This window comes from Pongo abelii, chromosome 20, assembly GCF_028885655.2.
Source record: "Pongo abelii isolate AG06213 chromosome 20, NHGRI_mPonAbe1-v2.0_pri, whole genome shotgun sequence".
NCBI classification, from domain to species: Eukaryota; Metazoa; Chordata; class Mammalia; order Primates; family Hominidae; genus Pongo; species Pongo abelii.
In genome coordinates, this window is record NC_072005.2 from 3,740,717 (window position 1) to 3,755,516 (window position 14,800).

The 14,800-nt window shown below is 51.6% G+C and overlaps 1 protein-coding gene across 4 annotated transcripts in view; it reads right to left on the bottom strand.

The window, feature by feature from the left end:
• Positions 1-14,800, bottom strand: part of ZFR2 (zinc finger RNA binding protein 2) — a 69,162-nt gene that overhangs the window by 42,202 nt on the left and 12,160 nt on the right. Inside the window, exon 2 of one of the 4 annotated variants that reach the window (XM_054539353.2) lies at positions 6,591-8,348. The exons of the other annotated variants lie outside the window; for them this stretch is intronic. Coding sequence (XP_054395328.1) covers positions 8,189-8,348 — 160 coding nt within the window. The 3' untranslated portion in view covers positions 6,591-8,188. Of the gene's footprint in view, positions 1-6,590; positions 8,349-14,800 lie in introns of those variants that run through there. 4 annotated transcript variants of the gene reach the window in all.

The following is a 14,800-nucleotide window of genomic DNA, read 5'->3' on the forward strand; positions in this document are numbered from 1 at the left end:
GGGCAATATGACAAAACCCCATCTTTACAAAAAAAAAAAAAAATTAGCCAGGCGTGGTGGCGTGCACCTGTACTTCCAGCTACTCAGGAGGCTGAGGAAGGAGGATCACTTGAGCCCAGGAGGTCAAGGCTGCAGTGAGTCATGATCATACCACTGCACTCCAGCCTGGGAAACAGAGCGAGATCCTGTCTCAAAAAAAGAAAAGAAAAGAAAAAAACTAAAAATAAGTCAAGACCCTGTCTCCCAATCCAGGCATATTCAGAGGTACTGAGGGTTAGGACTTCAACACAGGAATGTGTGGGAGAAGGGCGTGGATTCAGCCCCGATGGCTGCTTCAGGTCATGTCCATAACATACTCAAATGATATGGAAATCTTTTTCTTTTTCTTTTTCTTTTCTTTTTTTTCTGAGACAGAGTCTTGCTCTGTCGCCGAGGCTGGAGTGCAGTGGCACAATCTTGGCTCACTGCAACCTCTGCCCCCCAGGTTCAAGTGATTCTCCAGCTTCAGCCTCCCAAGTAGCTGGGACTAAAAGTGTGTGCCACCATGCCTGGCTAATTTTTATATTTTTAATAAAGACGGTTTCGCCATATTGGCCGGCCTGGTCTCGAACTCCTGATCTCAGGTGATCTGCCCACCTCACCTCAGCCTCCCAAAGTGCTGGGATTACAGGTGTGAGCCACCGCACCCGGCCTATATGGAAACCTTAATTACACAAACATCATTAATGCTGAAATTAAGGCACAGAAAATAAATGCTATGGAGCATATAATCATTTATGGATGAGTATGTTTTCATTTTATTTAAGACATCCAAACATCATCAGCCCATCGACAGAATGCCCAGACATGCACAAAAACACTGTCGCCCCTGGATGTCCATGGGAGATGAGTTCCAGGAACCCCCAGTGGATGCCAAAATCTTCGGATGCTCAAGACCCTGATATAGAAGGCTGTAGTGGCCGGGCATGGTGGCTCACACCTGTAATCGCAGCACTTTGGGAGGCCGAGGCCAGTGGATCATCTGAGGTCAGGAGTTCGAGACCAGCCTGACCAACATGGTGAAACCCCGCCTCTACTAAAATGGATAAATACAAGATACAAAAAGCTGTAGAATGTGCACATAGCTTCCTGCATACATTAAATCATCCCTAGATTACCTGACACCTAACGCAATGCTGCACATTACTTCATTTGTGTGGATTCAACACGGTACTTGGCGTGTGGCAAATTCAAGCTTTGCTTTTTGAAACTTTGTGGAATTTTTCCAAGTATTTTATTTTATTTTATATTTCTAGAGACAGGTTCTCACCCCAGACTCCCAGCTGGAGGGCAGCAGCATGATCATAGCTCGCTGCAGCCTCAAATTTCTGGGCTCAAGCAATCCTCCCATCTGAGCCTCCTGAGTAGTTGAGGCTATAGGCACATGCGACCATGTCCAGCTAATTTTTTTTAATTTTTAGTAGAGATGAGGTCTTGCTCTTTTGCCTAGGTTGGTCTCAAACTCTTGGGCTCAGGTGATCCTCCCGCCTCAGCCTCTCCAGTAGCTGCGACTACAGGTGTGCACCCACACCTGACCATTTTTCCAAATATATATATAGTACATATATATACGTATATATGTACATATATATGTGTATATATATGTGTGTGTGTATATATATATATATATGAGACAGAGTCTCCCTCTGTCGCCCAGGCTGGAGTGCAATGGCATGATCTTGGCTCACTGCAACCTCCGCCTCCCAGGTTCAAGTGATTTTCCTTCCTCAGCCTCTCGAGTAGCTGCAATTACAGGTGCCTGCCACCATGCCCAGGCTAATTTTTGTATTTTTAGTAGAGACAGGGTTTCACCATGCTGGCCAGGCTGTTCTTGAACGCCTGACCTTAGGTGATCCACCCGCCTCAGCCTCCCACAGTGCTGGGATTACAAGCGTGAGCCACTGCGCCTGGCCCATTTTTCCAAATATTTTTGATCGGCAGTTGGTTGAATCCACAGATGCGGAACCCATGGATAGGGAGGGTCGGCTAATTAAATCCAGCCATCTTTGATGTTTTGTCGACTCAAAAAACCACAGCACCACACAGTTTTTGTGTATGTTGTTAGAAAGTTATGTTTGTCCTGGTGAGCGGGACAGAACATACTGTATTTAACTTTAGCGAGCTTAGTTGATAATGTTAAAATATGTAGACATATGGTAGGCAGGCTTCCATCTGTACTTCTGCCCTGGGCCTCCCAAATGTAAAGACTGATTAGTTACATAAGCAGAACACGCATCTTAAAAAAAAAAACTGTTTACTTATTTGAAACTGTCCCGATTCATTCACCTTTTTCCCATTTTCCTTACTACATAAGTGGAATGTGCTTCTAAAAGAAGAATAATTGTTTACTTGTTTGAAAATATCACAGTTCATTCACCTGTTTTCCTTAATTACATAAGCAGAATATGCTTCTACCGAAAAGACTGTTTACTTTGAAAATATCATGATTCATTCACCTATTATCCTATTGGTGGACATTTATACTATGTATTAGTTATCTCCTGCTGAGTAATAGATTACCCCACAGAAGAACAACGAGGCTTTAAACACTGTGTCTGTGGATCAGGAATTTGGGACGGGCTTCAGTGGGTTCTGGCTTGGGGTCTTTTATGAGGTTGCCAATAAGAGGTCAGCGGCGGGCAGCAGGATCTGCTTCCAAGATGCCTTCCTGCCAGGGTTGGCAAGTTGGTGCCGATTGTTGGTGGCAGTCCTTGTTCCTCCCATGCGGGCCTTTCCCTGCACAGCTTGAGTGTCCTCACAACACAGCGGCCGCTTCCTCCAGAGCCAGGGATATGAGGGAGAGCAGGGGAGAGGGAGACACACTCAGCAGGTGAAAGTTGTCCTTGTTATGATGCAGCTTCAGGAATCATTTCATAGAGCCGGGGGCAGGGAGGTGGCTCACACCTGTAATCCCAACTGCTTAGGAGGTGGAGGCGGGAGGATCGCTTAAGCCCAAGGGTTCTAGACCATCCTGGCCAATATGGTGAAAGCCCATCTCTACTAAAAACACAAAAATTAGCCAGGTGTGGTGGCACGTGCCTGTAATCCCAGCTACTCGGGAGGCTGAAGCAGGAGAATCACTTGAACCCGGGAGGCAGAGGTTGCAGTGAGCTGAGATTGCACTACTGCACTCCAGCCTGGGCAACAGAGCAAGACTCCTTCTCAAAAAAAAAAAAAAAAGTATTTTTTGAAAATAAGAATATTTGTAAAAAGGAATCATATAGCATAACTTCTGCCACATTCCATTAATTAGAAGCGAATCACTGAATCTGACCTGCACACATGGCGGGAGGCTCAGGCCTCACCTTTTGAAGGAAGGCGTAGGGAACAATTTGCAGACGTATTTCTAGACCACCTCACATTGTTTCCAATCTTTCGCCATTAAAGCAATGCTCCAGGGTTTATTCTAGAGTGGCCTCTTGTCCTGCCTGAGCCTGACACCACCCTCAAGCCACTAAGAGTCAACGGCAAAGAGGCCAGGAGAGCCGATTTGGAATCATCAGGATCTACTCCTGGAGCCGGGACCACCCTCTCCTGAGACATACAGGAGAGGGGTGGAGTCCAAACCAAGCTGGCCAGGAGATAGGATGGGATGGAGACTGGGAGGACACCTACAGGCCCTCTCTTTGGTTTTGTACAATCTACAAAGCTCAACAAGAGGGTATGATCAGCCCAAGCTACAGTGCAGGGGCGGGGAAATCCAAGTACAATCGCAGCTCTAGAGCCCTTTGGACTGAGACCTGCTGCCTCTTTTGTATAAAAAGCTTTCATGGCTGGGCACAGTGGCTCACGCCTGTAATCCCAGCACTTTGGGAGGCCGAGGCAGGTGGATCACCTGATGTCAGGAGTTCGAGACCAGCCTGGCCAACATGGTGAAACCCCGTCTCTGCTAAAAATGCAAAAATTAGCCAGGCATGGTGGCGGGCGCCTGTAATCCCAGCTACTTGGGAGGCTGAGGCAGGAGGATCGCTTGAATGGGGGAGGTGGAGGTTGCAGTGTCCCAAGACCGTGCCATTGCACTCCAGCCTGGGCAATAAGAGCGAAACTCCATCTCAGAAAAAAGCTTTCATGGCCAGGTGTGGTGTCTCACACCTGTAATCCCAGCACTTCAGGAGGCCAAGATGGGAGGATAACTTGAGCCCAAGAGTTTGAGACCAGCCTGGGCAACATAGCAAGACCCCATCTCTACAAAATAGAAAAATTAGCCAGGCATGGTGGCGCATGCCTGCAGTCCCAGCTCCTCAGGAGGCTGAGGCAGGAGGATTTCTTGAGCCCAGTAGGTTGAGATCACACCACTGCACTCCAGCCTGGGCCACAGAGCAAGACCCCATCTCTTAAAAACACAAAGCGTTAGGCCGGGTGCGGTGGCTCACGCCTGTAATCCCAGCACTTTGGGAGGCTGAGGCGGGCGGATTACAAGGTCAGGAGATCAAGACCATCCTGGCTAACACGGTGAAACCCCGTCTCTACTAAAAATACAAAAAAAAATTAGCCGGGCATGGTGGTGGGTACCTGTAGTCCCAGCTACTCAGGAGGCTGAGGCAGTAGAATGGCGTGAACCCGGGAGGCAGAGCTTGCAGTGAGCCGAGATCGCACCACTGCACTCCAGCCTGGGTGACAGAGCGAGACTCCGTCTCAAAACAAAACAAAAACCAAACAAACAAAAACACAAAGCATTCAGTACTAGATAGTAAATCGTGAGTAGCTTTCTAGGGAGGAAGCTCCATTCTTCTCTGGCTTCCCTGGGTCCTGAGACCTTTGTCCCTCCAACCTGGAGGCCCAGGCGTGCTGAGCAGCACCAGCAGAGGGCTGTGGGAGCAAGTGAACCTCAGATGGAAGGCTGAGTGGAGTCCTTCAGCCCAGGACCCCAAGGAAAGAGCAGGAACCTGTGGAGCTTTCTCTATCTGCTCCTGCTGTGCCTCCGCACACAGCTTTGTCTCCACCTGGTGGACACCCCACCTAAGAGGACAGCGGAGGCGGCTGGTTAGTGACTGGCTCCATAGCGGAGATCAGACAGCCCATGCAGCAGAGGGCAGAGCTTTCCAACTCAGGCACTGCTGACATTTGGGACAACATTGCTCTCTGGGGTGGGGCCGTTCTGGGCCCTGCAGGGTGCTGAGCAGCGTCCCCAGCCTCCACCCACTCCATGCCAGGAGCTCCCCCAAGTTGTGACAATGACAAATGTTCCCAGACCCTGCCCAGTTAAGAATCGGTGGTCTAAGACAAGCTCGATGCCAGGGCGTAGCCTTGTGCAGGTGGACAGAGCCAGAGGCCTTCCTGCCTGGTCCAGCCCATACTCTGGAAGGATCCCCAGGACGTTGTGTGCTGGCCTCTGACTTGGAGTCAGGCTTCAGTTGGCACCATAAGACAGTGAATGAAACAGAACACGCTCTTCTAGTAGACAACCCTGAACAGCAATGCTCAGGCACGCTACAGTTTGGAATCCACTGAGCCGGGGAGCAGGGAGATGGATGCGCGACCAACTTGCAGATGGCTAGACATCTGCTGGCTGAGGGCGAGTCTCAGCATCCCTGCTGGCCTGCAGGGCAACTCCCACTGGTTTCAGTGTTACACCCTGTGAACATCACAGCTGTGAGCAGACTGAGGACCTGTGAGGGCTACAGGGTCAGGGTGACATCAGCCGAGATACCCTTGACCTCGCTGGAGGTCACCACCCTGTCCCTCCACTCTGTTGTCTGATGGCAGGAATGGAGTGCCTCTCCTACACAGATAGCAGAGAGGCGGGGGGAGAGGCAGGGAAACCCAGGCACCGTCTGGGAGAAGGAGGGGCATGCCAACTGCTCTGAAGACCCAGGAGCCTCCCCCAGAGGCTGGAAAAGGCCCGGGGAAGGGTGCCTGGGATTTCAAAGAGGAGGGGCTCGCTGAGAGGAGTATGGGAGAAATGAGGAGGGCTGGTGGGGCGACTGTCCTGGGTGCTGAGGGACAGAGGTTATCAGGGTGAGGGGTGGTGGGAGGTAGCTCAGGGCTCTCCAGTGCCAGGCAGAACCTGGGTTTTATCCTCAGCCACGAGGAGCCACCTGGGCATCTCATGACAAGCTTTGGCCTGAATTACATCCACCCATCCCCAATTCTTATGTTGAAGCCCTAACCCCCACATGACTATTTGGAGATGAGGCCTTCAGGGAGGGAATGAAGGTTATATGACGTCATCAGGTGGGGACTGATCTGAACAGAACTGGGGTCCTTATAAGAAAAGGAAGAGGCCGGGCACAGCGGCTCACACCTCTAATCCCAGCACTTTGGGAGGCTGACGCAGGAAGATCACTTGAGCCCAGGAGTTCGACATCAGCCTGGGCAACATACTGAGATCCCATCTCTACAGAAAAACAACAACAATAACAACAAAAAACAAACATATTAAAAAAAAAAAAAACCCACACTGGGTGCCTGTGGATACTTGGGAGTCTGAGGTGGGAGGCTCAATTAAGCTCAGGAGATTGAGGCTGCAGTGAGCTGTGATCTCACCACTGCACTCCAACCTGGGTGACAGGGCAGTCTCTTTAAAAACACAAACCAAAAAAAAAAAAAAAAAAAGAAAGAGTCACCGGGAGTACACATGGACAGAGAAAAAGCCACAGGAGGACACTGTGAGGAGGTGGCCATCTGCAACCCAAGGAGAGAGCCCTCACCAGAAACCACCCGCTGCTGGCACCTTGATCTCACACTTCTGGCCTCCAGAACAGGGAGAAAATAAATTTTGTTAAGCCCCAGTCTGTGGTATTGTTAGGGCAGCCCAGCCGACCAAGACAGGTGGAGATGGTTAGAGAGGGGAGCAGTTAGAGGGAAGGCCCATTAAGGACACGAGACACACAGGGGCCAGAACTATAGGGGGTGATGGACAGGGGGACAGAACACATGCGCCATCATGTCACCTGCAGGAAAGCACAGTCAAAGCCAGCTCTCAGCAGTGTAGGGCTTTACAAACACCTAAAACAGGGCCTGGGAACAGCCAAGAGTAATACGTGTTTGGTGACTGTGACCAACACAGTGACCATGACTCAGGAAGGGAACACTTGGCCTGCCTCAAGTCATTGCTTGTGACCCCAGAAGCCACCAACACATGCAGATGCATGCACACACATGGGCATGCACACACTGCTGTTCCACTGCACTAAGCAGGCTTACACAAGGAAGTGGGGCATGGGCTTTGTCTCCAATGGGGCAGCCCGCATCTTCATGGGTCTCACACCCACTCTCAGGGGAGACCATGGCCTGGCAGAGCCCAGAATTTAAGGGAGGAAGGGAGGGACAGAAGGGTTTTTAAGATGGAGTCAGCCATGTATGGCCAAATCCGGCCTGCCTGTTTTTGTACAGTCCCAAGCTAAGAATGGTTTTTATACTTTTAAGTGACTGGAAAAAGTTAAAAGGGTAATAATACTTCATGGCATGTGAAAAATTCACATGAAATTCACATTTCAGTGTCCAAAAAATAAAGTTTTATTAGCACACAGCCAAGCCCACTGGATGACGCATTGTCCATGGCTCATCTTGCAATACAATGGCAGGGTTCACTAATGTGACAGACATGGTGTGGCTCACAAAGCCAAAGATATTTACTATGTGGCTGTTTACAGAAAAGGTCCGCTGACCCCTGACTCAAAGCAACAATCATTTATTTCACTTGTGATTCTGCAGGCGGGGATCAGCTGGGCAGCTCTCCTGGCCAGGCAGGGCTCAGCTGGGTGGCTCTTCTGGCCAAGGTGGGGCTCAGCTGGGTGGCTCTCCTGGCCAAGGCGGGGTTCAGCTGGGCGGCAATCCTGGCAGAAGTGGGGCTCAGCTGGGTGGCTCTTCTGGCCAAGGTGGGGCTCAGCTGGGTGGCTCTCCTGGCCAAGACGGGGTTCAGCTGGGCGGCAATCCTGGCAGAAGTGGGGCTCAGCTGAGTGGCTCTCCTGGCCAGGTGGGGCTCAGCTGGGTGCCTCTCCTGGCTGAGGCGGGGCTCAGCTGGGTGGCTTTCCTGGCTGAGGCGGGGTTCAGCTGGGTGGCAATCCTGGTGGAGGTGGGACTCAGCTGGGTGGCTCTCCTGACCATGGCTGGGCTTCTCTGTCCTTGGAGGGCAGCTACCTGTTGGATGGGGCACTGTGGCTCTTCTCCTTGTATCTCCTCCTCCGGCAGGCCAGCCTTGGGTCCTTCACCAGGCAGGGTCCCACAAGATGGAGCAGATGCAGGCAAGGCCTCTTAAGCTTGGGCTCAGGGCAGTCACAACGTCACTTCCACTGCAGCCAACTGTCCAAGGCAGGGCACAAGGAAGCCCAGATGCAAGGGCCGGGGGAGTGGTCTCCACTTCCGGACTGGAAGAGTAGCAAGGACATGGTGGGAAGGGCATGGATATAAGGGCGGATGAAGGATGAAGGCATTTTGGCAACAATCTGCCACATCGTGGTTTCAGGAGCTGACCAGCAAAAACACAGCTCTTGGGAAGAACGCCCCACAGCATGACTCATACAGACACCAAAACCCAGGTAGCCCAGGGCAGTGGTTCTCAAAGAGGGCAGATTTTGCCCCCAGGAGACACTGGTGATGTCTGAGGATATCTGTGGTTGTCACCACTTGGGGGAGCTCCTGGCATGGAGTGGGTGGAGGCCAGGGATGCTGCTCAGCACCCTGCAGTGCCCAGAATGCCTTCACTGCAGAGAATAATCCAGCCTCAAATGTCAAAAGCACTGCTGTTGGCCAGGTGCAGTGGCTCACACCTGTAATCCCAGCACTTCGAGAGGATCACTTGAGCCCAGGAGTTGAAGACCAGCCTGGGCAATACAATGAGACCCCGTCTCTTAAAAACTGCTGCTGTTGAGAAACTCAGATCTGGGAAGGACAGGCTGGGGTCCCTGGGGCTGGGGACTAGGGATTAGAGCCTAGCTCTGCAGATGGTCGGCAGCCGACATTGCTGCTTCTGCCAGGTCTCAGGTGTGACAAGGAGAGGCCCACAGCCCTCCCAGGGTTCCCAGAGTGGGTGGTCACGCTGACTCCCCCTTGCCTTCTCACAATTTAGAGTCAGATGAAAGCTGTGGCCTCCCGCCCTGCCCTGATCCCCTGAAAATGACAAAGACAGATGTGCCTGCAGTTACCTTAGGTTTCCCAGACCCCGGGTTGAGAATCCCTGCTGTCACAGGTGGATCAAAAAGCATTTGTTGAGGTTAAATGGAAAATTTTATATTATATATATTTTGCCACCAAAAAAAAATTACATTCCAGCACATGCTGCATGGATGAACCTTGAGGACATCACACCCCGTGAGAGAAGCCAGACACAAAAGGCCATACAATATGTGATCCCATTTCTATAGAATGTCCAGGAGAGGCCAATCCACAGAGGCAGGAAGGGGATTTGTGGGTGCCAGCCTCTGAAGGAGGGGATGAAAGTAATGGTTAATGGAGATGGAGTTTCCTTTTGGGCTGACGAGAATTTTGTTCTGGAATTTTGTTCTGGAATTTGAGGTAATGGTCACATAATTCTGTTAATATACTAAAAACCAGGCCGGGTGCAGTGGCTCACGCCTGTTAATCCCAGCACTTTGGGAGGCCGAGGCAGGAGGATAGCTTGAGCCCAGGAGCACAGTTCAAGACCAGCCTGGGCAACACAGTGAGACCCCCGCCTCTACAAAGTCTCTAGAAACTACAAAAATTGGCCAGGTATGGCAGTGTGCATCTGTGGTCCCAGCTACTTGGGAGGCAGAATTGGGAGGATTGCTTAAGCCCTGGAGTTTGAGGCTGCAGTGAGCTTTGATTGCGCCACTGCACTCCAGCCTGGGCAACAGAGCGAGACCCTGTCTCAAAAAAACCACTGTGCCGAGGCACAGGCAGGGCACAGTGGCCCACGCCTGTAATCCCAGCACTTTGGGAAGCAGAGGTGGGCAGATCACTTGAGGTCAGGCTTCAAGACCAGCCTGGCCAACATGGTGAAACCCCATCTCTACAAAAATACAAAAAAAATTAGCCAGGCGTGGTAGCAGGCTTGTGTAATCCCCAGCTACTCCGAAGGCTGAGGTAGAATTGCTTGAACTTAGGAGGCGGAGGCTGCAGTGAGCTGAGATCGCACCACTGCACTCCAGGCTGGGTGACAGAGCGAGACTGTCTAAAAAAAAAAAAAAAGTCTTGTTCTTTCTAGGCTTTTCTAGCAACTACCACACAACAGGTGCTTCACAGCCATCTGCAGAGTCTGATTCAGAGACACCTGTGGTAGCTGAGACCAGCGATCATGTGAACACACCACCTCCGGACCAAAACCGAAAGTTGATTATTCCAAAAATGGTCAGAGCTCAGATTCCTACATCCCAGAGAGAAACCACTCAGGGGCTGACACAGATGACACTAGACAGGGCAGGGGTCTTGATGTAGAGCAAGTGCCCGTAAACTCTGTAATAAACTCACAGGACAGGAAGCAGCCCTTTTAAATTCTTGCAAAGAAAAAGAGTTGGGCAGAAAACAAGAGTTCTTCTAAACTACATCATTAAGAGGTTTTTTGTTTTAAGAGACAGGGTCTTGCTCTGTCACCCTGGCTGGAGTGCAGTGATGCAATCATAGCTCACTGCAGCCTCCAACCCCTGGGCTCAAGTGATCCACCTCAGCATCCCAAGTAGCTGGGACTACAGGCGTGCACCACCACACCCAGATAATTTTTAAATTTTTTGTAAAGTCAGGGCCTTGTTTTGTTGCCCAGGCTGGTCTTGAACTGCTGGCCTCAAGCAATCTTCCTGCCTCAGCCTCCCAAAGTGCTGGGATTACAGGTGAGAGCCACTGCGCCCGGCTAATTTTTTAAATTTTTGGTAGAGATAGGGTCTATGTTGCCCAGGCTGGTCTCAAACTCCTGGGCTCAAGCAATCCTCCAGCCTTGGTCTCCCAAAGTGCTGGGATTACTGGCATAAGCCAACGTGCCCAGCCAAGTTTTTCTTTTTTTTAATGTGAATTTTTTACTTCTGCTTTAAATCCCAACATAGCATGGAAAATCACTTGCATTTTCAGAACAAAGGAGGCCATCTTCCGGCTAAGCTGGAAAAAAAATTCATCATAGGCCTTCTGAGGCACGGTTTTAAAGATGATGTTGCTTTTGCGGGTTGCACTATGAGAAATTCTGTGTGTACAAAATACCTGAACAGAAAGTGAAAGCCCTGGGCGATCCGGGGGCAGATTCATTAAGTCATTGGATAAATACTTCCTGGGTGCTGGTGGAGACCAGCTGCTGTCATGTGCGCTGTCACAGCAGCAGGGAATAACCAGACCAAAGTCCTGTCCTCCAGGAGGGTGCTGCGTGATAGTCCAGGGAGACACGGGGTCAGCAAAATAATTCAACGCGATGTGATGGTTCTCATGCCGCAGGGACAGGGAAGGACGCGGCAGGGGGTGTGAGCAGGGGGTTGCACTTTCTCACGGGCTGGTCATGGCGGGCCTGATGGGTGAGGAGGGTGAAGACACAAAGTTGGGGAAACAGGGAAGCGCATTTGAGCAGAGGGAACTGCATGGGAAGGGCCTGAGGATGAAGTGCCCGGAACCTGGATTGGTCCAGAAGGCAGCGTGACTAGAGCGGAAGGAATGAGGGGAGATGGGGTCAGAGAATAAAGGGGGTGGAACAGGGGGCAGAGGACACCATGATGGATGTCACAGGCCATTGTAGGGGCTCCGGCTTGTCCCCTGAGACCCCACGGGGGTTTCCAGCGGAGGACGGACATGGGCTACGTTGTGATGGGGCCTCTTTGGCGCTGTGCGCGGATGGAAATGGGGGCGACAGCAGAAGGAAGCGTGCAGGTCCAAAATACAGACGAGGCAGGCTGGCGCGCGGTGGAGGCGGTGCGAGTGCAGCGGCGTGCGCTCAAGGTCAGAAGGAGAGGAGGCCAGGCTGGCTCCCCAGTTTGGGATCCGCACGAAGGACTGCAGGCGGCCCTGCCTGCCGCGGGGAAGCCAGCAGGATGAAGGGGTTTTGGAGAAGCGTGCAGGCGCTTGGACTTGGATATGATCAGTCTGAGATGCCAGTCAGACATCCACAGAGCGTGCTGCATGGGCCGCTGTATGCATGGGCCGAGACTAGAGCTCCAGGGAGAGGCCTGAGCTGGAGTCAGAAACTGGGTGTCATCAATAGATAATATTTTTTTAAGATTGAGATACAGTCCACACTGTAACATCCCCCCTTTAAAGTGCACCGTTCGGTGGCATCTAGTACATTTACAAGGCTGTGCAAACATCACCTCTACCTAATTTCAGAACGTTTCCACCACCCCAAAAAGAAACCTGTCCCCATCAACATTCTCTCCATCCCTCCCCAGCCCCCAGAACCACTAATCCATTTCGTGTCTCTATGGATTTGCCTGTTCCGGAAATTTCCTAAGAATGAATAATGCACTATACGGCCTTTTGTTTTATTATTTATATTTTAGAGGCACGGTCTTGCTCTGTCACTCAGGCTGTAGTGGCACAATCTCAGCTCACTGCAGCCTTAAGCTCCTGAGCTCAAGCAATCCTCTCTCCTCAGCCTCCTGAGTAGCTGGGACTATGGGGATGTACCACCATGCCCAGATAATTTAAATTTTTTTTTTTTTTTTTTTGTAGAGATGAGGTCTCTCTACGTTGCCCAGGCTGGTCTTGAACTCCTGGGCTTAGGCAATCCTCCTGCCTCAGCCTCCACCATAGCATGGACTCCAGGCCTGGCTAATTTTTAATTTTTTGTAGAAATGGGGTCTTGCTATGTTGCCCAGGCTGGTCACAGACTCCTGGCCTCACGCAATCCTCCCACCTCAGCCTCCCAAAGTGCTGGGATTACACGTGTAAGCCATCGCACGTCGCCCTATGTGGTCTTGTGTCTGGCCTACAGATGTCATTCTAAAGCCCTGAGGCTACATGAGATCACCAAGGGAGGGTAGACAGTGAGGAAACAAGGTTCAAGGACGGAGCTGGGGCCTTGCGTCGTAACCACTCGGGAGGAGAAAACCTGTAGAAAGAACTGGGAAGGGACGGCCAACATAGGGGGAACTCATAGCATCCACTGCAATGGGGGTCCAAGAGGCTGGAGGAGCTGAAGCCAGGGATTGCTGTGTCTGGTGCTGCCAGCCAGCCCTGACAGTTGGGAAATGACCAGCAGGCATGCTACTGACCACGCTTTCCGTGCAATGGGGGGATGGCAGCCCGCATCTCAGGCCGTCTGTGCGGCTGCAACAGAAGACCCCAGCCTGGGTGATGTACAGAGAGCAGTAGTTCATTTTCTCATAGTTCTGGAGGCTGGGAAGTCCAAGATCAAGGCGCTGGCACCTGGTGTCTGGTGAGGGCCTTCCTCCTGCATCCTCACATGGCAAAAGAGCAAGTGAACCACCCAGCCTCCCCTTGCCCTGCGTGATGCCCCTTTACGAGGGCCCAGATCCCATTCACAAACAGCCCTCATGGCCTAACCACATCTTTTTTCAGGTAGCGTTTTGCTCTGTCTCCCAGGCTGGAGTGCAGTGGCATGATCATAGCTCACTGCAGCCTTGACCTCCTGGGCTCAAGCGATCCTCCTTCCTTGGCCTCCCAAAGCACTGGGATTACAGGTGTGAGCCACTGATCCAGCCCCAAGCACGCCTCTTAGTGGCCACATCTCTTAATACTATCACGTGGGTAACACCTGAATTTTGGAGGGGACACAAACCACAGGTACCAGGTGACCAGAGACCACCCCTGTAGCCTGAAGCCCCCCTGGAATGAGCTAGCCAATCCCCAGGTGTGCCCTGCCCCACCTTGCTTGGAAACTCTGATAAAGGCCGTGGCCTCAGCCTGCCCTTGCTCCTGCTCCTGCCTAACCTGTGTTCCCACTGCGTGGTGTGGCGAGCCCTTTCTCCCTCAGTAAGCATCTGTGATAAATTCCTCTTTCAAGAGCACGGGCCTCCTGTGTCACCACTTAGTCACTCCATAAATGACAACCCCATGGGTACTAAATGAGCCATTTTCCCAGAGCAAGAAGGTGAAGGAGAGAGGTTGAGAGTGTGAGGGATCATGGGCGGGGACTGGGAGGACACCCATAGGACCTGGGGCCAACCAACTAGCTTCCAGACCTGGCTCTGCCCACTATGGGGCTCTGAGTCCCTTATTCTTTCTTAGACTCAGTTTACTCACCTGTAAAATGGGAACACCTAATTTGGTATGGGGCTGGTGTGATGATTAAACAAGGACTCACAGGCTACAGGGCCCAGCATGTGGCAGGAGCTTAGGATGTAGCCCAGGGTGGCCAGAGTTTCCCGTATTTTTGGAGACGGAGTCTTGCTCTGTCACCCAGGCTGGAGTGCAATGGCGCCATCTCAGCTCACTGCAACCTCCACTCCCTGGTTCAAGCAATTATCCTGCCTCAGCCTCCCCAGTAGCCGGGAATATAGGCACCTGCCACCACATCCGGCTAATTTTGTATTTTTAGTGGAGACAGGGTTTCACCATGTTGGCCAGGCTGGGTCAAACTCCTCACCTCAAGTGATCCGTCCACCTCGGCCTTCCAAAGTGCTGGGATTACAGGCAGGAGTCACTGCACCTGGCCCCAGAGTTTCCAATTTTAAGCGATGCTAGGAACCAGAGGTTTTGTGAAATCTTCCTTTTTTGTTTTTGTTTTTGAGACGGAGTCTCACTCTATCACCCAGGCTGGAGTGCAGTGGCATGATCTCCACTCACTGCATCCTCTGCCTCCCAGGCTCAAGTGATTCTCCTGCCTCAGCCTCCTGAGTACCTGGGACTACAGGCGCACCCCACCACACCCAGCCGAATCTCCCACTTTTAAATGCTGGCAACTAATTCAAAT